The sequence below is a fragment of the Scardinius erythrophthalmus genome (genome assembly GCF_964197995.2).
Source record: "Scardinius erythrophthalmus genome assembly, chromosome: 9".
Lineage (NCBI taxonomy): Eukaryota > Metazoa > Chordata > Actinopteri > Cypriniformes > Leuciscidae > Scardinius > Scardinius erythrophthalmus.
In genome coordinates, this window is record NC_138229.1 from 43,987,211 (window position 1) to 44,013,539 (window position 26,329).

General features: G+C 40.5%; 1 protein-coding gene across 9 annotated transcripts; it reads left to right on the forward strand.

Moving 5' to 3' along the window:
- The first annotated feature begins 649 nt into the window (after positions 1-649).
- On the forward strand, positions 650-15,690 carry LOC308695750 (uncharacterized protein). Of its 9 annotated transcripts, none has more exons than XM_081373939.1 (5): positions 650-768; positions 1,300-1,363; positions 1,483-1,608; positions 12,720-13,375; positions 13,439-13,809. In XM_081373939.1, the coding sequence occupies exons 1-5, from the start codon at positions 709-711 to the stop codon at positions 13,715-13,717; spliced, it is 1,185 nt and encodes a 394-aa protein (XP_081230065.1). In that variant the 5' UTR covers positions 650-708; the 3' UTR covers positions 13,718-13,809. The 9 variants fall into 9 exon arrangements, with proteins under 9 accessions (XP_081230065.1, XP_081230068.1, XP_081230072.1 ...); XM_081373945.1 differs by having other exon boundaries at positions 766-836; XM_081373946.1 differs by lacking the exon at positions 1,300-1,363 and having other exon boundaries at positions 654-776.
- Positions 15,691-26,329: the final 10,639 nt, after the last annotated feature.

Below are 26,329 nucleotides of genomic sequence, written 5' to 3' on the forward strand. Positions count from 1 at the left end.
CTATTCCCACACAAAGTTACAAAATTGTTACATTTCAAGCACTTTAACCTGTTCTGATTAAGTTCTAAGAAATGAGCACCAATAATGATCAAAAATCTTGTTTCTATTTTTTTTTTTTTTTACATTTTTTATAATTGAATTTCCTTGTTTTCTCACACACACACACAAAAAAAGAAGATCATATGATCATAATTGTGATCTCACAGGGGTAAATGGCGAATAAGAACCATAAATTATGTATATACCATTGGTAATATGCTAAAGTAAACATCTGTTAAGTATTTTTACATAAATTGTTATGGTTGTATTGATTTAAAAGCCTTATAATATGGTGGGTCACCCAGACCCGGGAATATTGGCTGTGTAACAAAAATATTAACATCGTACAATTGTTAAAGAACTGTATGGGCTGACTGTAAAATAAGCCCCAAAAATGAATTTGTTAGCTCATAATAATAATGGTTATTACCCATATGCAGGGCCGTCGCTAGTGGGGTGAAACTAAAGTGTCTATAGAGTTATTCCATGTGATTAAAGTCTGTTTTAATGTAAAAATAAAACCTTTTGCAGTAGCAAGTATCACTTGGTGCATCTTAAACAAAGCGGGTTTGTCTGATTGGCTTAAATCAACCTGACAGTAGAAGCGCGCGCCTGTGAGCAGATTGTGCACTTCCGGGTGTCACGCGCCAGCGGAGCAACGGCCATTGAATGAGCTCAGACTCTGCAGATATTATTATTATAGACTGCGAGAGGAAAGCGGGAGTAACGGTAACTCTGTATGATTTACAGTAGTTTAATCATTCTGCTATACTAATGATCCGACAGTAGAAGCTCTGGTAAAGCCAGTGAGCGCTTGCTGATCTGATTCTCGTGGTTTCTCCACTAAAATATCTGTTTATGGCGGCAGTATATGTGCTGAATATAGGCTACTAACGTTATATAGAAAGTGCCAAATACTGAACCGTGCTGTCTGATATCGGAATGCTTATTTTCATTAAATAAAGTAACGTTAGTCCATAAACACGAGAGAGCGCAATACTGAGTTTAGAAATAAGATTTCGGGCGATTCGATCATTTACAATTCATTCAGTTGAAATAGTGGAAATCAAGAGAGAAACATGACATTGCAGTGATAGGAGATGTTTTTTTACAGGATATGTTTGTATAACTTAGAATCATAAAAAAACGCGAGAAGAGTTTTATAATTCATATACAAAACTAAAAATACTGAATATGTAACCACATGTTATAATAGAAACACTGAAAGTCTTAATACAGTTGCATCTGTGCTTTGAACAGCTTTCTAAAGGGTTTCACAGAAACACGATCAGAGAAAAGGTTGTGTTATTTCACACAATCAGCTGTGAGTTTATGGTTCATATCCTCTCATGGCACACACCTTTATAATGTTCATGAGGGACATGTGACCATCGTATGATGAATTCAGCGCTAAATACTAATAATGACGTTCTGCTCCAACAGTTTCCAGGTGTAAAAGAAGAACGAGTGACAGGATTGTAAAGATGGAGTTTATTAAAGAGGAGAGTGAAGACACGAGTGATGCAGGAACATGCAGAGAGAAAGATGAAGAAACTGAGGAACAGAGAGGTCGGTGATCATTCTTCACTCTTCATTAAGTAATGACTGATGAAAATCACTGGAGCATTTTTCTTTCAATTACTAATAATCACATTGTTTCACTCTCTATGTGTAGTGAGTTTTTGTCTTTAAAAACCCTCAATACAATGAATACAGTGTTTTTTAGCATCTCGTGTCGCTCTTTCAGAATTATCTCTTTGCATCTTGTTGTGTTCTGGTGCTTAAACAAACGGCATATCTTTATTTAAAGCAGATGATCATTATAAAATGAGCCCAGAAATTATGTATAGCGTCACTCGCACATTTGATTTTTATGTTAGACATTATTGTACATTATATCTGCACACAAGAAGTGTACTTTGTTAAAGGAACACTCCACCGTTTTTTTTAAATAGGCTTATTCACATTCTTTCATACATTTAGATAGGTGGGTAAATGCATTTTTGTCTCAGTGCATGCATTGTTTTAGTTTGACAGGTCGGCGCTAGCTTAGCTTAGCACAATGAATGGAATCCTTTGTTGCCAGCTAGCATGGCCCGAGTAAAAGTGATCAAAAAAAAAAAAAAACCCACGTAATTACTTCTTGTGGCCTGCGTATTCACAACCAGTACAAATAGCAATGCAGATTAACACTAGGCGATTTCCTAGGCAGATATTGACTTGGGACTATATTAGGGGGAAGCACAGGCGAAGCACTGCTACTTAGGCGAAGCACTGCTACTTGGGCGCAGAGATATCACGCAACACATGAAATCCCACGACTTCCGTCAACATACCGGTGTGCAATGCAACGAGTCAAAACACAGAAGAAAAAAAACAACACGCGTGACCTGCACCGAGTGTCTTCGCTTTTGGATTGTATTTTTTTTTTTTTTGTTGAGAAGTTACAGTAAACATGTATATTACCTGCGTAGCAAAAGGTTGTGAGAACCAGCAAAGGACATACACGAATGTAATGTTTCACAGAATTCCATCGAATGTGGAACTGAGAAATAAATGGCTAGCAGCTCTGGAGATCTGTACTTCAACGCCTCTCTACAAAATCAAACAGTATCGTGTTTGCGAAGAGCATTTTGCACCGGAGGACTAAGTTACTTTGAAAAAAATGCAATATGGGCCCAGAAAGACGGTGCTACGTCTAAACATACGGCTGTCCCATCCCATCTATTTTCAAAGCACAGGCTTTTATTACTCTTCCTTATGTTAATCTGTGTCTTTATTCGGTTGTAAGATAGCACTACGGTTCAAATAACGTTAGCCTCCTCTAGTATAACCTCATGTTGAATTCAACCTGTTTAGCATGAACAACCAAACTAAAATAAAAATCGCTGTTATCGTTACCTGTAAAATGAAATGACTGAGGGCTAAGTTAGCTATTTCTCTCACCGAGTTAGCCTGGTTCTTTTGACTCAGGAGTTTTAGTACAACTACTATGAGGAGAAGGCTACATGCAGTTTACTATACATGTGTCATGTTTAAAATAATCATTTACTCTGTGGACAGCTGTCCATTTGGTCTATTCGGCGTGGGGCGTTTTTTCCAGTTCACTTTATCACACCGGAAAAAAAAATCGAGTAACTTACTGCCGGATGGATCAGCGCCGTGAAATCCTTGGTACAGTAGCTGTGACACAACTGCGTGCACGCTCATCTTGATCTGACGCGTTGATCCTGGTCATCGATGGCAGTAACTTGTCCCACTCGCCACAGCACAGACACTATTTCAGTCGGCATAGATTGGCATATTCCCCCACATTCACACCACCAGTTCGTGTTGGCTCTCATCCTCACGTCCTCGGGCTGTTGAGCGATCGCAACCTCCGCCTGTCGTTCTATTTCCACTCATTTTCTGTAAACTCTTGTACATATAGGTATGGTTCTGGCTCACACAAAATCAGCCATGTTCATCGCCATTCATGTACTGTTGGGAAAATAGCCAGGCAGCTACTATTCACACCGGTATGTTGACGGAAGTCGTGGGATTTCATGTGTTGCGTGATATCTCTGCGCCCATAGCAGTACTTCGCCCAAGTAGCAGTGCTTCGCCTGTGCTTCCCCCTAATATAGTCCCAAGTCAATATCTGCCTAGGAAATCACCTAGTGTTAATCTGCATCGCTATTTGTACTCCTCGTGAATACGCAGGCCACAAGAAGTAATTACGTGGGTTTTTTTTTTCTTTTTTTTGGATCACTTTTACTCAGGACATGCTAGCTGGCAACAAAGGATTCCATTCATTGTGCTAAGCTAAGCTAGCGCCGACCCTGTCAAACTAAAACAATGCATGCACTGAGACAAAAATGCATTTACCCACCTATCTAAATGTATGAAAGAATGTGAATAAGCCCTATTTCAAAAAACGGTGGAGTGTTCCTTTAATTTTTTGCCAATTTGGAAAACTTAAAGAAATTGTTAAAAAGTCAATAAAATCTAATTCAAAATATTAACAAAAACTGTAATAGTCGGGATGTGGCGATACACTTAGCTCATGAGATGAGGCAATAGTTAACACTGTTTTTATGATGAAATATATGACTGGAAAAATAGTGTTTTATTTAACTTTATTCGACTAAATCACAATGCAAAACAATGCATTTTAAAATGTTTTAAAGGGTACCTATTATGCCCCTCTTTACAAGATCTGAAATCTTAAACCTCAAGTTTGGAGAGATTGTTAATGATTTATGGGGATTATAACAAAAGCATTTGGTGGATTTTTACCATTATAGGCTGGTTGTTTACACACTCTGCCGACACACATCTGTGTTCAAACACCTTATAAAAGTAAATTTTGCATAATAGGTTCCCTTTAACTCTAACCCTAACCCTGTCACTAATGATTGATTTGTTAACAAGTAATCGGTTGATTATTTTGACAATTAATCATATAATCTTAACGTGGATAATATTTAGTGGTAATAAAAATAGACATAAGTGAACAATAGCCTTCAAAATGACTTAAAACACATATATAATAACAACGAGGCAATACTAATTGGTTCAGATAAAGTGTAAAAAGCAAGTAATCATATGGATTTATAGAACAACACTGTTAAAATACATAATGTAATATACATAATATAAACAATCATCTTATGTCCATCATGTATAATAACAAATGCCTGCAGAGGACGCCAGCGGTCTGAGGATTGATGTTGTTTAACTTCACAGCAGATCAAATCCTTGTTTAATATCAGCCAAACAACATTTAATGCCCACTTAATCTTTATTTTTTGGTCTCTTCTGTACGATAGAAACACTAAAGCCACTGTAATTTCCTGAACATGAACATGTGGAAATCAAAACATGCAAACTCCAAAGCGAGGGTTGTGAAATCACGATGTTTGCATATTAAGAAAGATATTGATGTATTCTCCTGTGTTGTAGTTTTATAAATGATTTACGTTACAAATCTGGTGAAATGGCACGTTACATTCCCAGATGAATGTTATAAACCACACAAACTCACAGCATATGCAGAGAATGAATGATTGCTATGGCATTAGGAGTTGCTAGGGTGTCCTGTGTGGTTGCTAGGGGGTTGATGAGGTGTTTTGTGTAGTTAACAAGCAGATGCCATAGTTGGAAAAAATTTAAAACTGAAGAAAAATGAGACATAATTAAAGTGTCGCACTTCACTCTGAAACCCACAGCGCATACAATTATTTAATTGAATTGTCTTTGTGAACGCTCTAATAATGCGGTTCATGGATTCTCGTCCGTGAAATGCACCACTTCTGGTATTTTCCTTGTAAATCGACACGGGTAAACTGCAATCGAGGACTTTGCTGAAACTGCATCTTTTTCGGCAACACTAGATAAGAATAATTTGTTATATTTATATAGCACTTTTCTGGGTACTCAAAGCGCTTCACATATGGAAGGGGGGAATCTCCTCAACCACCACCAGTGTGCAGCATCCACCTGGATGATGTGACGGCAGCCATATTGCGCCAGAACGCCCACCGCACACCAGCTTACTGGTGGAGAGGAGACCGTGATGAAGCCAATCAGTATATGGGGATGATTAGGAGGCCATGATAGACAGGGGCCAAGGGGCAAATTTGGCCAGGATGCCGGGGTTACACCCCTACTCTTTTTCGAAGGACATCCTGGGATTTTTAATGACCACAGAGAGTCAGGACCTCGGTTTAACGTCTCATCCGAGGGGCGGTGCTCTTTTGGCAGTATAGTGTCCCCTAGGGGTGTGCCATATCATACCGTCCACGATAATACCGGTATAAATTTTTACATGATAAAAAAGTGTCATCACTGATATAGCGACGCAATGACGTATGGCACATTACGTTCCATAGCACACACAACAACAACGCCTGTCTGAGCGTGAGAGCAGCAAGTCAGCCTCCAATGACGATCAAATCAATCATTTTAAAACTTTCTCCAAGACGCAATTTTACCAACCGTCTTCTCTCTCTCGCTCTCAAATTGGGTTGCACAAGTCAAGTGTCGATACCACACTCGTGTTTAGCAGTCAGGACATGACGGAATTGTCTTTTGTCACTTGCATCGTAACTAAAGTTTATCATTTTCACTACTTTTTAAGTCTTATCAGTTTAAACATTTGCTATTTTAAACTATTCAGTACTCTCGCGCGCTCTGTTTACTCTGCATGCATACATACAGTAAAGCCGTCTCACAAACAGCTCGCGAGTAACAAAAGTTCTTTTTCGCGGATTATATCGCTTTAACGGGGGGAAAAACACGCAAAATTGTGTATAAATTCCGGTCATGGTTAGTATATTCATAAACAGTCGGTTATGTCTGAAATAAGCATAAAACGCGCGTGACAGTGTGACAGTATAATGAAAACAGTAATGGATCCGGGCACTAGCTCTAAAAGTGACAGCAGCCACATGTGTCTGTCATTAATGTTGTCGTCAAAACAACAAAATATAGATTTAATTGTAAGGAATCAGAATTAATAGCCTATTTATTTAATTTAGTCAGGACTCAGGAATTGAGCGTCAGCGTCAGTTCTGGCAGGCCAGGTAGTCAAGACGCTGCTAATGCTGTTTGCTAACAACACTGTCCCGTCAGCTGATCTGCTCCAGCTGAGCTGCATTAGCTCGTTAACTCCCCTCGCTGCTCAATCGCCAAAGCTCAAACAAGGCGCCCTATTTAAAGCACATTCAGTTGCTCATACATGCTTGCTGCTCGCTTCTGCTGATCTGTACGCTGGTAAAAAGCTGTTTAATTCCTTCATCTAGCTTGTTTCTCAGAAGGTGGCTTAGTCATCTCTTCATAGCGCTTACACTGTAGGCTGTCAAGACAGTTCAAAGACAGATAATTTAGGTAACAGCATGTTTTAGCTATTGTGGTCTTGAATAGTCATTTCAGTAATTAATTAATAATTTTTACCATAATATAATTGCTAAATTAGGGTGGCTCAGACGACACCGTTCGAGACACTCAATTTCTGTTTTGGGGGGAATAGCTCATCTAGTCAAAATAATGTGAGAGCCCTTATGCTGCTGCTGCATCCCCTCATGCTGATAATGCTGTCCCTATATGCGGCTGCTATCTCCTCATACTGTGCTGTTAAACTGTGTGAGCGTTCCCTAATGCTGCTGCTGCTGCTGTCCTCTGACTCTCTGCTATTTCATGGTGCTCATGAAAGGTCAGAGGACTCCCTGAACAGAGCCATACCGCCAAATTTCAATTCAGGAACATCAACCTGTCTGCAATCTATTCAATATTAAATTCTTTAATTATTTTTATTGTCTGTGTTCTTGACTTAATGGACCTGACAGAACTAGACTATCAGTGTTATTTTACATTTGATTACCTTATTCAGTTTTTGTAGCATTTCTGAATACTAGTGTTAGACCTAACCAAAAACTTTTCTCTTTATTTGTATCTTTATTTTTTTGTATTTTTTTGCTACTTTTTTCAATTTAATTCAAAGATTGAAATCAAGCTTCCTTGTGTTGTGTAAACTCTTAAAAACAAAATTACCCAATTGTAAAAACACAATGAGTGAACAAACATTTAAGTGAGATAAATGTAATAAAAAAAATTGTCTACATTTTTTTTCTATATTGTCATAAATAGCATTATCGCAAATATTCTTGAAATATCGTGATATAATTTTGAGGCTATATCGCCCACCCCTAGTGTCCCCGTCACTACACTGGGGCGTTAGGACCCACACAGACCACAGGGTGAGCACCCCCTACTGGCCTCACTAACACCTCTTCCAGCAGAAACCTGTTTTTCTCAGGAGGTCTCCCATCCAGGTACTGACCAGACTCAACGCTGCTTAGCTTCAGTGGGCAACCAGTCTTGGGCTACAGGGTGACATGGATGATGGCATAGATCCATTAATACTAACACTTTCTAAATTTGTAAAATAAAGAAAATAAACAGGGTGCGCTTTCAGCTGTTGCTGTCTCTGCGAGAAACTTTCTGAAAGACGTCTGAATAATGAACTGAAACTCAGCGAATACTTATCACACAAACATGAAACGTACGTCTAGAGAAAGCTTGACATGTCTTGAAAAAACTATTCACATTTAATACAAATATTCTCCTGCAATGTAATCTGTATGAAACTAAAGAGATGCACAGTTTCTCCTGTCTCAGCTATTTATCGTTAATGTGGCCACACCCACGTGCAGAGCGCGCTATTCATAAGATAATGTGTTGAGGTGATTATGCAGAATGGCAAACGCCCCCAACAATGCCTTAGAAAGCATCAAGTTTTATCATCAGATTCATTCACTTTCCTGCCCGTTTGAAAGATGGAAGCTCTTCAGCTCGTCCTGGATAGTGACAGAGATCACATTTTCCTCAGAAGAAGAGTGGGACTCAAAATGATAATGAACGTTTTCATTTTGGATTGTAACTTCATCCAGCCGTGGATACAATTTCGCATGAGTACGTTTTTATTTATATTAGTTGGACTATTTCCAGACTTCTATTTGGATATATTTTTAAAATGCAATTTATTGCTTTGATGTAAACCATTACTCCAGTGTTCAGTTTCACATAATCATTCAGAAATAATTCTAATATGCTCATTTGATGCTCAAAAAACATTAGTATTATTATGAATGTTGATAACAGTTTTTTCAGTTCTACAATTTTTTTTCAGGATTTTTTGATGAATAGAAAGTTAAAAACAACAGCATTTATCTGAAATAGAAATCTATTGTAACATTATTCACTACTGTTCAAAAGTTTGGATTCAGTAAGAGTTTAGTTTTTTTTTTTTTTTGTTTGTTTTTTTTTTAAAGAAATTAATACTTTTATTCAACGAGGATGCCTTATATTGATCAATAGTGACAGTAAAGAAGACATTTATAATGTTATAAAATCTTTCTATTTCAGATAAATGTTGTTCTTTTGAACATTTAATCAAAGAATCCTGATTTTTTTTTTTTTTTTTACACAACTGCTTTCAACATTGATAATAAGCAGAAATGTTTCTTGAGCATCAAATCATCATATTAGAGTGATTTCTGAAGGATCATGTGACACTGAAGAATAGAATCACAGGAATAAATTGCACTTTAAAATGTATATAAATGGAAAACATTTATTTTAAATTGTAAAAATATTTCGCAATATCACAGTTTTTGCTTTTAATACTGCAAAAAATTTTATTTTAATACTGTGAAGCTGCTTTGATTCAATCTGTATTGTAAAAAGCGCTATACAAATATACTTGATTTGATTTGATTTAAATCACCTTTCATGTGTAAGAAAAAATATTTGCATAATTTAACTTATTCTTAAGTGTATATGTATTGTGAAGCTGCAGCTTCATGCTAACACAAAAATAAATATAAACTGGGGTTACACAAATCACCTATTGTTTTCTGTGTTTTGGGCTGCAGAGATTAAGTCACGATGCGGACTGGTCATCTCCTCAGAAGTGGATGTGCCTATATGTACGTTTCATACAGATTACATAATCTGAGAATCAAAAGTAGACATTTCAAGCTTTCTATGGATATATTTGTTATGTCTGTGAGGCAAGTATGCGCTGAGATTAGGTTAACTTTTGTGACGTGCTCAAGTTCACTGAGACTGAGACGGCAGAAAGAGCATCCTGATTGTTTTCATTATTTTACAAAAGCACAACATTTTGTTGTTATTGTGAATGCACAAAACTAAAAGTAGACACTAACTCTTATCTGAATGACCAAGAATGACAGAGTATTTTAAGTTAAATGCAGGGATGCACTGGCGCCTGAATGCCAAGGAGTAAGTGGCTCTCCACACAAACACAGATATGCAGCTAATAATAGCGCACATTAATCTAGGACTGGTTAACATTAGAGCGAGCGGACTTATAAAGTTGCTGCTACTTAAATGTGTCAAGGGATAAGCCATATTTGAGGTCGATGAATGATAGGCGAATGTTGAGATTTCCCGCTGTTAACGATCTGTCCCTCACGAACTGCGTGATTTCGCCACTTCCTGTGGAGTTTTTTTTAACCCTCCAACTAACCGACTAATAAAATTTTGGTCGAACAAACCTCTTCTAGTAAACTAACAGTTAGTTGACTATTAGTGGGCAGCCCTATATAAATATATATCTCACAAAAGTGAGTACATCCCTAACATTTCAGCAAACATTTTAGTAAATCTTCTCAAGGGACAATACTATAGAAATGAAAATATATTTAAGAGTAGTCAATGTGCTGCTTTTATAGCAGTATATATGTACTGTCCTCTGAAAATAACTCAACATACAGCCATTATTTTCAAAATAGCTGGCAACATCCTAAGTGAACATGTCAAAACTGTGTCCAAAGTGTCAATATTTTGTGTGAGCACCATTGATATCCAGCACTGCCTTAATCTTCCTAGGCATGGACTTCACCAGAGCTGCACAGGCTGTTGCTGGGATCCTCTTCCACTCCTCCATAATGACATCATGGAGCTGCTAGCTGTTAGACACATGGTGCTTCTCCACCTTCTGCTTGAGGACGCCCTACATGTGTTCAATAGGTTTCAGGTCTGGAGAAATACTTGGCCACTCCATCACCTTCAGCTTCAGCTTCCCCAGCAAGGCAGTTGTCATCTTGGCGGTGTGTTTGGGGTCTTTATCATGCCGTTCGACACAGTTTCTGAACGGAGGGCATCATGTCCTGCTTCAGAATGTCACAGTACATGTTGGAATCAATGTTTTCCTCGATGAAGCACAGCTCCCCAATACCAGCAGCACTCATGCAGCCCCAGACCATGATGCTACTACCACCATGCTCAACTGTAGGCAAGACACAATTTTCTTGGTATTCTTCACCAGGGCGTCACCCTGAGCCAAAACACCATCTGAGCCAAACAAGTTTATCTTAGTCTCATCAGACCACAGGACATGGTTCCAGTAGTTCATGCTCCTGGACAGGTTGTCTTCATTAAACTGTTTGCAGGCTTTCCTATGAGCCAGCTTTAAAATAGGCTTCCTTCTGGGACGACGGCCATGCAAACCGACTTGTTGCAGTGTACGGCATATTTGTCTGAGCACTGACAAGCTTATCTTCCACTTCTGCAACCTCTAAAGCAATGCTGGCATGATCATGCGTCTGTTTTTTGAAGCCAGCTTCTACACCTGACGCACAGCACTATGACCCAGCTTCTTTGATTGACCCTTGCAAAGCTTGTTTCGAGTGGAACCCGTCTGGGAAAACCTCTGTATGACCCTGGCCTGTACTGTAATTCAGTTTCAGGGTGTTACCAATCTTCTTATAGCCTAGGCCATCTTTGTGGAGAGCAACAATTCTAATTTTCAAATCCTCAGAGAGTTCTTTGCCATGAGGAGCCATGTTGAACATCCAGTGGTCAGTATGAAGAATTGTACTCAAAGCACAAATTTTAACTGCTCTAATACAAGATACAACAATTTGTATGGTCCTGTCAAGCAGACAAAAACATGAACATGATGAATAGGATAGGTGGCTTTGCATGGTTTAACGACGTACAACTATTATCACTTGGGGTGTGCTCTCTTGTTGCCAGCTATTTTGACAATAATGACTGTATGTTGAGTTATTTTCAGAGGACAGTAAAGTTTCATTTATATAGTATTGTCCCTTTAGTAGATGTACTAAAATGTTTGCTAAAATGTGAGCGGTGTACTCACTTTTGTGAGATGCTGTATATATATTGTTATTAACAGAATTCAATACATTTTAATATTTAAAGGTGTTAACTGTATTACATTTTTTTTTATGAAAAAGCACTAAAACAGACAATAAATCGGCATAATTGTCAAACCGCTCAAGCCATTGATAAAGCTCCCAGGTCATTGCGTGGGCACTATGAAATAAAATGCTTTTGTTGCGTGGAAACGTCACTGTTATTTTCTTTAAGATAAAATACTGAAGTTTTACGGAAATGGGTCATGCCATTGACGTTACCCATCCTGAACAGTTGAAGTAAAACCCCACTTATTCAAGGGAGCACATTTATTGCATGGAAAGAGCAAACAAATAATAGGTGTCTAAAATGCATACACAGTTCCGATGAATCATGAATGATAAATTAAATTTAACTTAATGGTGTTAAACTAAATGTACGAAGGAAACTGCTGAAATAACAACAACATTCATAACACTGAAATAAGAGCATGTGGTTTATCAATCAGATGCACATTAATGTTGCGTTCTTACTATAGCAAAAGTAGACACCCGGCGCGTTTTCTTTCAGAATCATAAGAGACAACCTGCTCTAAATAAAGATGTGGAATTTACTATGGAGATACTTGTAATGCTTTGTGAAGTTACAAATCATAACATGTAGCAAAAGCCTCATCTGTATACAGTTTACATGTGTGTTAGCGGCGAATTTTTATGGTTTTATGTCATTAATAATTGTGATCAGTTTGTGAGATCGGCAAAATTTAGTGACAATCGATCGAGTCATAGAATTTTATTATAGGCATATACCAATCTGCTGATAATCGATTGGCGAAGCATACCTAGTAAACATTAGTGACTGAACTGATTGTATTGGTGCAGTACAATAATAATATGATTATTGTAATTTTCACTGGATCAATTTATGTGTTCATCTGGAGCCCTGATGTTTGACCTCTTGCTTTCTGCCATGAAACTGAGTCACTTGTGTTTTTTATTTGTCTGAACTGATTTTAGACCTGACGGAAGTGAAGGTGGAGTGTGAAGAACTGAATGAAGTGGAAGAGGATCATCAGTATCAGAGACCTCAGAAGATCATAACGGGAGAAAAACCATTGAGTCGCTCACAGACCGAAAGCGATTTCTCCCAGAAAAGAACAGGAGCCAATAAACCACCATTCATCTGCCCTCAGTGTGGGAAGTGTTTCACACTCAAAGTGAACCTTAAAAGCCACATCAAAATCCACACTGGAGAGCGTGATTTCAGATGCCCACAGTGCGGCAGGAGCTTCTTCAAAAACGCAGATCTGAAGAGGCACCTGCAAACTCACAGCGGGGAGAAGCCGTTCAGCTGCCCTCACTGCGGGAAGAGCTTCACACGCAAAGAGAGCCTGGAGAATCACATCCGAATCCACACCGGAGAGAAGCCTTTCACCTGCCTGCTGTGTGCCAAGAGCTTCATACGCAAAGGACACTTCAAGAACCACATGCGCGTTCACTCCGGAGAGAGGCCGTTCACGTGCCACGAGTGTGGGAAGAGCTTCACACAGGCCACCATCCTCAAAAACCACCAGCACTCACACTCGGGAGAGAGACCGTTCGGCTGCGGCCAGTGCGGGAAGAGTTTCATTTCAGCCAAGCATCTGAAGATACACCAGAAAATTCACCAGAAGGTTTTCTTGTGCTCTTTCTGTGGAAAGATGTTCTCGCAGCTAGGCTACCTGAAAGAGCACCAGAAAATACACACCGGCGAGAAAGCTCACATGTGCTCGGTGTGTGGGAATAGCTTCTCTAGAGCCAAATATCTGAAAGAGCATCGAAAGGTCCATACGGGAGAGAAACCCTACAAGTGCTCACATTGTGCCAAGAGCTTCAGTCAGTCAGGGAACCTGAAAATACACGAGCGAGTTCATACCGGAGAGAAGCCGCACCGCTGCCCGCCGTGTGGAAGGAGTTTCGTCACATCCAGCGCTCTGCTGTCTCATCGAAGGAAATGTCGCCAAAAGTTGTCGTAGTGAGCAGAAGTCAGTTGTGGGAAATTCTGTGAACTGAAGTGTCATTTGCTTCTACATATTTGTGGACAGATACATTAAACATGTTAACTGTGTGTAGTGGCATTTGTTTCCATCCACCTAATTATATGCAAATTTTGTGATATTGCATAAAAAAACGCTGGATGGAAATGTGCATACATTTTAACATTTTTAAAAATGCACATAAAAAACATGCGTTCAATTTAGGCGAACAATTGTTTAATCTGAAAAGAAGATACGTGACTAAAACTGCAATGGAAACACATTTACAGAATAAATCCCTCGATGTGCAACAATAAACTCGGGCCAGTTGTTCAAAAAGTTTCATCTGGATCAGAATGATCTGGATTTGGAAATCCCATGTTCTGCTTTCCAGGATCAGGTCATCCATCTTATTTTTGGGCCGGTTTTTCAAACCAAAATTGGATTGGATCACCATGATCCAGATACACACTTTTTCAGATTACCAAATCTGAATCTCTACATAGGGACATGGTGATGAAAAAAATATGGTTGGATGGTTTTGTATTCTCTTTTAGAAAAGAACAACCCATTTTTAAGATTTGATCCAATCCGATCTGGTCAGATTACTTTTGAACAGCTGGCCCCTGGTGACTTTGGTTCAGCAGAGACTGTGATTGGATAACTGCTCTAACCAGCAGACCAATGGCATTGCAGCATCACAAATGTTGGTTTGGTGGACCTCTGAAACCTCTGAGTCACCAGTCTGTCTGTCACAAGTCTGTCACCAGAATGATTTGGTTTAATTCCCTCCAGAAGCGTCTCACACGGTTGCGTTTATAAGAGAATATGACAGCGTTTATTGGGTTTCATCTGACACTCTGAGACGCAACACATTTATGATAGAGGGAAAAAGAGCTGATTGAAGAAACTTAAATTTTTTGTACTAATATTTTTGTGCCAGTATCCCAGGAAGTGACGATTTTGTTCTCTTGAACACATGGGATGGAAACGCTGCTTTCCCTTTTAGTTGGTCATGTTCAACATACGTCTACGTGCTGATGTATTGGGATCGTGTCAGAGAGCCCCAATCATCTTCGAGTGTAAACAGAACGAGCCAATGCATATTGGCAGGCAAGATTTGCATCTTGCGCTCCACCCCGAAGCGTGGGTATAAATAGGAAGCAGATGCAAGCACCAGTTGTCTTTCACTTCGGAGTCGAACAGATCATTCTGTATGTTGTCTCTAAGAGTGGAATAAATACAGTCAACCAGTGTGTCAAGTGTTCTTGAGGAAGAAGCCTCTACAGCACTCGAAGATGATTGGGGCTCTCTGATGCGATCCCAATATGTAAGTAAATTAAGTTCAATTTTCTGCTTTTGATTGAAGCATAGGTAATGTTTAACACATGTCTATTATTTCTCCATGCATAGCCTTAACAAATCAAGTGTATAAAAGTCATATATTTGTTTTGTGAGAAACAGAAAATGATTTATAAAAGTAGACTTTGCCTCACACTAGAAACAGCATTTTTTATTGTTTTTCCCCCCTTTCCTAAATTGTAGACCAATGGATGAAGAAATTAACAACACAAATGTGTTTTCATGGTTCATGGCAGTTAAATTGTTTCTCCTTCTCTTGCAAAAGAGGGTGATGTGCCTGTTTGTTGACATTCTGTTTTAATGTGTTAATGTGGAGCTCTTTTGATTTTACATTATTTAGGAATAAATGTAATTTTATTCACCAGATTGGAAGACCCATCCGGATCCAACAAATGGGGACACAACAATTTCCTTGTACAGAAAGGAAATTCTCTGACTGCATGAGACACGAAAACCTGTGTATGAACTTGAGATCATGTGCTGAAGAACAGGAGAGGCAACTGATCAACTTCTACAACAAAAAAAAATGTAGACTGGGCCTCCCCAGTTAAATGGGTACAGCCTAGAGAAGATGAAACTGTGAATGCATTAAAATATGCAGCTCATATAGTGTATTTCTGATGTAAAGTCCTGGAACTGTGTTTGTCTTGGGATCTTCCTGGTCCAACAGAACAAAATAGAAGGTGGTTTTATAAACGTCTGCTATCATATGCACGAGTTCACACTTACAAATAATCAGGCTCTGAGCTCTGTATTTTGGCCCAGAATACTCCCCCCCTTATCTCTGGTTAGGATAGTAACCAGGTGAGTGAGGAGACGGGGTGGTGGAGGGATGCTGAAAACTGTCGAGGAACATTATAGGTGAGTCAGCTATATATATATATATATATATATATATATATATATATATATATATATATATATATATATATATATATATATATATATATATATATATATGTAAGGAATAATTGACGACAGGCCGTTGAATTATTAGAAAAATAATGCACACCCGAGGTATAACGGCCACCTCGGTGTGCATTATTTTTCTAAATTCAACGGCCTGAAGTCAATTATTCCGCTTATACTACAGTTACCACACCTCGAAACATTGTTCAGATTATGTATTTCAAGACGTTTGTAAAGTTTTTGTCATTAAAACGCTCTTGTATGTAGGACTAATTTCTTACGCATCTAATCCCATGCCTCCGTTGCTAATTCCAAAACGTCATTTTAGAGTTAGTAACGGAGGTTTGAGCCACTGATAGCAGACTAATGCTGGGGACACACGACTAGCTGACACATTCTCTGACTAATTTCATCGACTGCAGCAGATTTTAAACACCGACTCTGAACACAGACTGAATGCGCTGAACACGCGTTTGGACATGATCAGTCATAAGTATCAAATTACATTCATAACCGGCCTTAAAGTGTGTCCCCGGCTTAATGCAGTTATTAATGCAGTTATTAGAGAGAGATGTTGTAATAATGAGACAGAAAAGCATGTGCGTCATTATTATTTTTTATTTATTAATTCAATTCGTTTTAATTAATTCGTTCATTCTTTTTTTTTTTTTTCTATTATTGACAGATGACAGTAGACTATAGCCAAATAAATGAAACACAAAGCCCTTTTAACAAGTAGGCCTATCAATAATTATTTATTTGTTAAATTATCTGCAATAAAAATCCGTGCTGCAGGACTATCCATTTGTTTAGCCTATATTCAGTTTAATTTTCTATTGATTATATAGGACTATATACTTTATCTATTAAAATTAAACTGCATGTTTCCATTGATTGTGAAGCTAGACATTGAAAATTGCAGATCAAGCGCATGGGGCTAAATGCTTTTTCTTGTTATGAATTGTATCCTATTTTCCGTTATTACAGTTGACTACGCAAAGTGATATGGAACTGTAATGCGGTCAAGACCTGCCTGGAACTACTTTAGCCGTGCGTTTCCCTGAAAATAATGCACACCTTAGAACGTTCGTCAACCAATCAGATTCAAGCATTCAATGGCCCTGTAGTATAAGTAAGTTGCCTCTACGAAGTGCATTAAAATTCTTTAATGCATGGCTAGCCGTGGATTATCCCGCTTATACCTTGGTTATTTGCCAAGTTAAAAATAAGTTAAAGCTGTAACTGATGTTTACAGTGTAATTTTTTAACAGACGTGTAAAAATGACGGTTATTTCTTAAGTTAAGGCTCGTCAGTTCTTGCACTCCGTCCGCTTTAAATAAAGTAGAGCCATCGGATTGCTTTTATTTGAATGAATTCACATTTATTTAAATTCATCATTAAAAGAGAGAGACAGAGAACTGAAGGAGAAGGAACAGAGAGAGAGAGAGAGAGAGAGAGATGCGTGCGCGAGTTACCTGTGTGCGTCTCTTCTTTAAAGTCTAACGTTAGCAGCTAACGTCCCCTCTTTGCTTAAGCATATAGCTAACTTAATGATTCTTTAATGGATTTATTACAATTATTTATGAATGAAAGGCAACACTGACAGTGACAAGGCAATCTTTATTTGAACTAATCATGTCATTTATTTATTGTTAATTCTTTGTGCCGCTTTTTGTCATTCAACGTCTTCTCCAAGTCTTCTATTTCGTCTTGTGCCTGGGCCCATTTCTCAGAGTTGCCATATTCACCATACAAATTAAACGATATGCAAAAATCATCCATTTAGCCTACCTAAATAAACATTTTCATATGCGTCTCTCACTCTGCTTGCAAGTGTATCTGTGTTACTATGGTTACCAATGTAGCGGATTAATTTCGAACTGTAATCAAACTGACTGGAACTACCTGTGCATTAATCGGTTTTACTGCACACCTTCCAGCCAATCAGAATCGAGTATTTAAACAGCCCATGGTATAAATATATATATATATATATACTGTATACAGAAGTAAGTAATAACTTCTCTGCGAGATATAGTGAGAAGCATTCAAATTTCTCGGTTATTAACTGTAGATCTCTATAAGCCTACCCTTGTGAAAAAAAGTGCTCTAAAGTGTACTTATGTAGCGGATTTCACCCAGCACCACAAATAAACCACCGACACCAGGCTCTTCGGGGGACCACGTCTGCAGTCTGCAGTTTATTAAAGACAGGACAGGAATTAATTAACACACTCTCAGTTCTGTGGTCTCTGTCTCGCTCAAATCCAAAGCTGTTCTAAACAACATTTACTAATTAAACTTTTTTTTACAATGTCTCTTTTCGTTCGTTTCCTTTCACAAAATGCATCACACAAATTACATTTGATATAATAATTTATAATAAATTTAATGTTAATAATTTTAGCAATAATAGGGATCACAAAAATGTGCATGTGCAGTACTGCCCTGATGAAGCAGTTTATTCTGCAAGGTGTACGTAAACTTTTGACAGCTACTGCATCACCCCAAAGTGATGAATTACCTTAGTCATCAGGGCCAAATCATAGTAGAATGCTGGGAAAGGTTCCTTCACATTTTCCTCAAACACCAGGATTCCTTTTCACTGACACTGGTCTTTAAAAAAGAGAACATTTGTATTCTACTTTATAGGGAATTAGATTAAATATAGATAAATAACCCAAGACCCATGCAAATTGAGAAAGTACAAATCTTCAATTGTTCTCATTTTGCCTTGTAAAATTCAGCTTACTGTACACATCTTTCATGAAGAATGTTCCTTTATTTACCACGGTTGACACAGCAATGCTGCTGCCCTCTTCCTTTGGTTTGTTACCTGAATCTGTAAATGCACAGGTGGGAATTTATTACTTGCAAATTGAAAAGATTCAAAGCATTTAAACACTTTTGGGAAAGTTAGTGATTTGATAGCAGTGTTTTAGCTTGATGAGTGTGCTGCCTGTCAGGGTTCTGTCACCTCGGTCTAGTGTGTTTCTTGGTTTTGTGACAGAGCCCTGACACTCCCGTTTTCTCCTGTCTTTGTCTGTGTCTTGTTGTGTTGTGTTCTGTTCTGCACGTAGTCCGTGTTTCCATGGCCATGTTGTGTGTCTGTCTTGTGAAGCGTCGCACGCAGCTAGTGTTTCTCACTGGCTGTGTGCGTTCATGTTATCTTGTTCTGTATGAACACTTGGCTTATGAGTATCCCTCATAGCTGAACAGGGAACTTGTGTGTCTGTCAAAACAGGGAACTCGAGTGGGACCATCTGAATAGGCAGATCAGACTCAAGCAGAACAATGGGAGTTTGGCTGCCAGTATAATGGGCATAGGTCTGGCCAGCCTACAGGTAGGGAACAAGGGTCATGGTGAAACAGTTCCAGGGCTTAAGAGCGGGCTCAAGATAGGCTTCCGGGCAGACAGTGGGCTCTGGGAAGGTCTCTGGGCAAGCAACAGGTTCTGGGACAGTCTCTGGCAAGAAGCAGGCTCTGGGACAGTCTTCGGGCAAGCAGCGGGCTGTGGGACAGTCTCCAGGCAAGCAGCAACCTCAGGGACAACCTCCAGGCAGACAGCAGGCTCTGGGAAGGTCTCAGGAGTACAGACAGGACAGGAGACTAGCTGAGAGATGTGTGCTGCCCAGGCACTAGGGTTGGGCATCGAGAACCGGTTCCAAATGGGAACCGTTTAAAAAATAACGATGCCATTGGAATCGTTTAGAAAATTTGTTTTCGATTCCTATCATCGGTTCCAAACGCGCAAGTTTTGGTTTCCATAGTGGCCACTGGATTTCCGGAAGTGCTTGCCCCGCCCGCTTGTTCTGTTGCAGCCATGGAGCACGGTAAGCGGCACTCAAAAATGTGGCTTTATTTCACCTTAAAAAAGCCTGGGTTGGCAGAGTGCAACACATGTGACAAACTTATTTCTTGGATTGGGCGGATGCACTACAAATATGACTAAACACCTACACCTGCATGGTGTACAAAATTAACAAGGAGTGTAGCGTGTTCGACATGTGTCCACTGTCCACTGTCTCTGAGCGCTGGTCCACTGTCTCGTCCTCCTCGGGCAACCCTGCGCGACCAACGTTAGTAACGTTGCCAGGAGTGCAAAATAATTAATCTGTAATGTTTGTTATTTTGAATAGAAATCATCACTCATAAAGAAGTCATTCACGTCTTCTCCGGTTTATTTGTGTTCACATACATGCAATAAACAGCATCCGCCAGGGCTCTTAATCCAATGGTGCGCATTGGAGAAATAATGATTTATCATCACGTTTGTAAAATATTTCATCATACAGAATAACATTACTACTCATTTTCCACGCATTATGCAATCTGAAGAGCTCAAACAGCGAACACATCGAGTTCTGTCTCTGCTCTTCCTGATTCGCGTCAGTTTATGATATCAGCGCTCTCTCATTCGCTGTACAGCTGTCAATCATCTCACGTGGACCAACGCGATTTGAGCTATTTTCATATGAATAGAATGTTTATAGTATACCTGCTAAGCAAGGTAGCTATTAGCTGCATATAAAATGCTAAATATAACATATTTCAACATCTTTTTTTGACTTAAAACCATTTTAAACCGCGACCGGAATATGATACAAATACTCAATGGTGTTTTTAAGTGAGCTTTTATACACTGAGTTAGTTTATACATGTCCAGAGAGTCCAGACCAGGGTGCAAGTTCTGCATATATAAATCTGTTTTTTGGTCTGGTGCCGAGGCATTCCTAATTTTCTCCCACATGGGCTGCAGCTCCCAAAACTAAAGCTAAATCAAAATAAAATTTTCCTCTGTGAAATGAGCCTGTGACAGGTTTTGACTCCACCCCTCAAAGAATCGGAATCGAGAATCGAAAAGAACCGAAATCGAAATGAAGAATCAGAATCAGAATCCGAATCGTTCAAATCATAACGATGCCCAACCCTACCAGGCACGCAGATTAATCATGACATAAAAGGCGAGGTTTGCCCTCTGGGCCTTGGCAGGACTGACAGGGGAAACGGGTGGCTCAGGAATAGTCTCTGGGTAGGTAGTGGGCTCCAGGACAGCCTCTGGGCTGGGAGCTGATCAGGGACGGACTGACAATCTGTGCGTTCTGGAAAAGTCCAGAACGGCCGTCCAACCGAGGGCCGTCGGCACACTTATATGCTACGTGTAAAAGACAACAACTGAGGAAGAAGAGTCGGCCTCTAGCCACTGACAGAAGGTTAGTTTTATAAGGCTGCACTTTTAAATTTGCTTACATTATATTAAATAGCAGTGGTCTCCAACGTGGTGCCTGTGAGTTGCCCGCTAAACACATTCTATAAATAGCCCCAACTTGCCATCGGGGTTCCAGACTTCGAATAAATGGTATAATTTTGCGACCTTTTCAACTAAACATTTCAATTTGAACTTTTGCCTCTACAAAATTACCCAACTCTCTTTGATTATACGCTGTCATTTGCGTTGCGTAGGCTATGAGAAACATCAAATGGCAAACGCTCAAAAAGCGGAACAAAACTTGTTTGATCTGAGCAGCGCATTATTAGCTCGGCCCAAAAAACAGCGATCGCGGACAAAGCAGCTGTGCGGGCTGATCTAGATCACGCCAACATTAGGCTATACACAGAGCTGCGCGATCCACTGAGAAGCATTTAAATTCAGCACAGAATTCTTTATCTCTATTATAAACCCACAAATGACTATGTGATTTAAGCTTGTAAAAAGCCAGATGAAACAGCGCTGATATTCTCAACATATTGACGCAAAAAAAAAAACAGCCGAAACATTGTTCCGAGAACAAACCAGCTAGAAGACATTTCACACCAAAACTTATGAATTAACTTTAGTAAAACAAACTTTTTTGGCAGAAATGTGCCTGTATTCATATTTAAAATGCTGTTATATTAATATAGTCATGTATAAATGTATTAAATGTAGGCCTAATGCAGTAATGTTTTGTTTAGAAGTTATGGCAGTTTATTTTTATTTTTTTTTATTTTTTTTCATTTATATTTATACTAAATGTTTGGGCTACTGTTTTTGATAACACATACAATAGGTTTATAGAAAATCAACAAAAAAATCAATAAATATTTTCCTAATTTTTCAGGAATTGTTTTTTTTTTTTTTTTTACGCTTGTAAGTCTGAACCAGCATATCAATATATTTTATTATTTCCCATATGATGGTGAAAAGTAAAAAAGATTCACCATGTTATGTATAATAAATATTGGAGAATAACAAATAAAAATTCCTTCTAGATTATTTTATCCCTTGAGGTAGCCCTCGCACACAAAAAGGTTGGAGACCCCTGGTATAGTAACTATATGTTTTATAATTACAAGTTTGTGTAATTTGGGGTTTCTGTAGCCAGTGACATTTCATTATTTGTATTTTATGGCATTGTACATTTTTTGTTTTTATTTGAAGGCTGAGGCTTCATTAATAAACACAACCCCAATAATCATCATTGGTTTTGAGATGTTACTTGCTGTGAATACCTTGTCTGATAGGCTACAGTATTGTGGCATATAGTATCAGGACATCCTGGCTATAGTGTCTGTCGCACACGGCTAGGCGAATGGCCGAATGATGGGCCTATTTGGGAGAAAGTCCAGGGCTGTTTTTTAGCCCCAGTCCGTCCCTGGAGCTGATGATGTGTGAGTGTCCCAGACACACACAAGGGCAGTGACATAGAGAGAAAGGGCAACCTCTTCAGACATGACAGGGAATTCAGGAACCGATAGGCTTGACGTTATAGAGGAAGCCTTCCTTCTCTTTCTCAGTCTATGTTGGCAGGGCATTGGCATGGAGATAGCTGCTTCTAGGGGAACAGCAACATTCACGGCCGTCACTGGGAAAGCAGCAGCATAAATTAAGCATCTGTTGTTTAACAGAGCTCAAATAGGCAGGAGACGGGAAGAGGAAGGTGCCCATTGTCCGCTAAGTCCTCTTGTGGCCAGATCGCTATGTTATGGGTTGAGGTAATGGTTGAAGTTTGGGAGTTTGCCCAACCAATCCACATGTGCTTTGTGGATTTGGAGAAGGCATTGGACTGTATCTCTCGCGGCATCTTGTGGAGGGTGCTCTGGGAGTATGGGGTTCGGGGCCCTTTGCTAAGGGCTATCCGGTCCCTGTACGACCGGAGCAGGAGCTTGGTCCGCATTGCCGGCAGTAAGTCAGACTTGTTCCCCGTGCATGTTGGAATCCGGCAGGGCTGCCCTTTGTCGCCGGTTCTGTTCATAATTTTTATGGACAGAATTTCTAGGCGCAGCCAGGGGCCAGAGGGGGTCAGGTTTGGGGACCACACAATTTCATCTCTGCTCTTTGCGGATGATGTTGTCGTGCTGGCCCCATCAGACCAGGACCTTCAGCATGCACTGGGAAGGTTTGCAGCCGAGTGTGAAGCGGCTGGGATGAGAATCAGCACCTCCAAATCCGAGGCCATGGTTCTCAGTCGGAAAAGGGTGGTTTGCCCGCTTCAGGTTGGTGGAGAGTTCCTGCCTCAAGTGGAGGAGTTCAAGTATCTTGGGGTCTTGTTCACGAGTGAGGGAAGGATGGAACGGGAGATTGACAGACGGATCGGTGCAGCTTCTGCAGTAATGCGGTCGATGTACCGGTCTGTCGTGGTGAAGAAGGAGCTGAGCCGCAAGGCGAAGCTCTCAATTTACCGGTCAATCTACGTTCCTACTCTCACCTATGGTCATGAGCTGTGGGTCATGACCGAAAGGACAAGATCCCGGATACAGGCAGCCGAAATGAGCTTTCTCCGCAGGGTGGCTGGGCGATCCCTTAGAGATAGGGTGAGAAGCTCGGTCACTCAGGAGGAGCTCAGAAAAGAGCTGCTGCTCCTCCACATCGAGAGGGGTCAGTTGAGGTGGCTCGGGCATCTGTTCCGGATGCCTCCTGGACGCCTTCCCGGGAAGGTGTTCCGGACATGTCCCACCGGGAGGAGACCCCGGGGAAGACCTACGACACGCTGGAGGGACTATGTCTCCCGGCTGGCCTGGGAACGCCTCAGTGTCCCCCCGGAAGAGCTGGAGGAAGTGTCTAGGGAGAGGGAAGTCTGGGCATCCCTGCTTAGACTGCTGCCCCCGCGACCCGGCCCCAGATAAGCAGAAGAAGATGGATGGATGGATGGTAATGGTTGAAGTGAGGACTCAAGGATGCAGAAGAATATGGGCTTTATTCATATAAAAGTAAAACACAAACAGAAACTACCCCATGGGGGAAAACACTACAGGCTAGAGTTGACTAGGCAGGAAACATACATGACAGGAATCATCAGACAGGCAGGGTAACAACAGCATGCAACAATGTGCTAGAACGATCTGGCACAGGACAGCAAGGGGAATAAATAGGACAGCAAACAAGGCAGGTTACCAGCCCACTCAAGTTCCCACTCAGGCTGTCGCCTCCAGTCAAGCATCCTGACCCCCCCTGGCCTTCAGCCAGGGATCCAGACCTGCCTGATCCTCCCTGGTCCTTTGACAGGACTTTTGACCTGCCTGAGCCTTCCTGGCTTCACCCACCTGCCCCTCTCCGGTCCCTTCTAGAGACTTCTAGAGACAATGCGTAAATCGCCTTGCCTGCCTCCGTGCCTTTTTCCCGGATGTGCGTGACGGACTTTGGCAGTATGGAAACATGTTGGTGCCAATATGGCAAGCCAAACATTCCTAAATCTGCAGAAAACTTTTTTTCTCTCTCACTACCCTCTGTGGTGGGGTGGCAGTGGTCACGCAGGCCACCTCTACCCTGCATGTGATGGCCACCCTGAAACTTTGGAAAGCCAAAACATTCATAATGCAGGAGGGCAGTTCTGAGCCGGGGTTGAGCTGCACATGTTGACCGAGATTAAGTCAAAGCTTTGGCCCTCGGCCAAACGATGTCCACCCTGGTGGTCCAGAAGCGCCCCCTGGCTAAACCTTGCAGAGGTGCTCTCATCTCACAAGGTGGCCTTGTTAATGGAGATGATGATTTTGCAATTATACTGCCATGATTAATGCTTGATTTGCTTTAAAGTGATGTAACCTAAATAGTAATAATGCTTTTGCTTAAATAGATGTATGTAACCCAATTACTAACACTGCACAGAATATGTATTGTGTGATTTTACTATTGTTAAGAAAACTATTTACTTGCATGAAACATATGTATTGACTGATTTAGAGTAGAAAGCAATTATGTATTAGAAATAGTTTTTATGATAAATGGAAAATGTACTAGTTAAGGTATATGTTACAGACGATTAAGAGAAGAAAGAAGAGAAAGAGAGCACGGAGGCGCTGTCGAAAGATATGCCGTAAGCAACTGAGGGCCGTGGAGAAGAAGTTGGCAGAACTCCATTTGATGAGGAGGAGAGTTTGGAACCTGCATTTCGAAGCCTGCATATAAAAGACTGAGAGGGAGACTGAATTGTTGGAGACTGAATAGCGCAGTGTCCCTCGACGCCTGATACCAGCTGATTGTGCCTTAATAGAAACTTATTGTTGTAACTTTACTATTGTACTTTTATATAACCTTTGTTAACTTTAATAAAACTAATATTATATTATTGGCAAGATATTGTCTACCGGGTAATAATTTAAGAACCTTAAGCAGGAACTGACCACAGGGAAGTCTGCTGAACTAATTGTAAGTACTCTTTGAATGCTTATAGTTTTGTCCAGATTCGACTTTCCTTACCTACCTGAGAATAATAAATAAATAGGTAAAAGGTGTAAAGGTTAAAAGACACACCATAAAACAGTCTTTTCGGCGACACTGTCAAGGACTGGGTCCAGCAGTTCTCCGCAGTTTAGAAGCAGACTGAGGCAATCAAGAGCTTGCCCATTTGTGCTTCAAGAGCACCTGTGGGCTGCCCCTCAGGCTGCTTGTCACCAAGGGCGTTGTTCCCCTGCAAAAAAAAAAAAGAAGGGGACTCCGCCACAGCCAGCTCTACTGTGACGTTGAGCCTCACAGGAAAACGACGCCACTCGTCTCAGCCGCCAAGCGGCCAGTGAAAAATCGCCTCTGAGACGGGCGACCCAGACCGGGATGAAGCTGCTCTTTCCCCGGTAGTGGAAAGCGCAGTAGTGAACGCGGGATCTGAGTCTGCGCAGTAGTGAATGCTGGACCCGAGTCTGCGCAGTAGTGAATGCTGGACCCGAGTCTGCGCAGTAGTGAATGCTGGACCCGAGTCTGCGCAGTAGTGAATGCTGGACCCGAGTCTGCGCAGTAGTGAACGCGGGATCTGAGTCTGCGCAGTAGTGAACGCAGGACCTGAGGTTGTGCAGTAGTGAACGCTGGACCCGAGTCTGCGCAGTAGTGAACGCGGGATCCGAGTCTGCGCAGTAGTGAACGCGGGATC

Coding starts and splice junctions, on each gene's coding strand:
- LOC308695750 (XM_081373938.1), top strand. CDS start 709: ATGAGCTCAGACTCTGCAGATATTATTATTATAGACTGCGAGAGGAAA. Junction 769..1,299: donor AGAGGAAAGCGGGAGTAACG/GTAACTCTGTAT, acceptor TGCTTTGAACAG/CTTTCTAAAGGGTTTCACAG. Junction 1,609..12,719: donor AGAAACTGAGGAACAGAGAG/GTCGGTGATCAT, acceptor AACTGATTTTAG/ACCTGACGGAAGTGAAGGTG.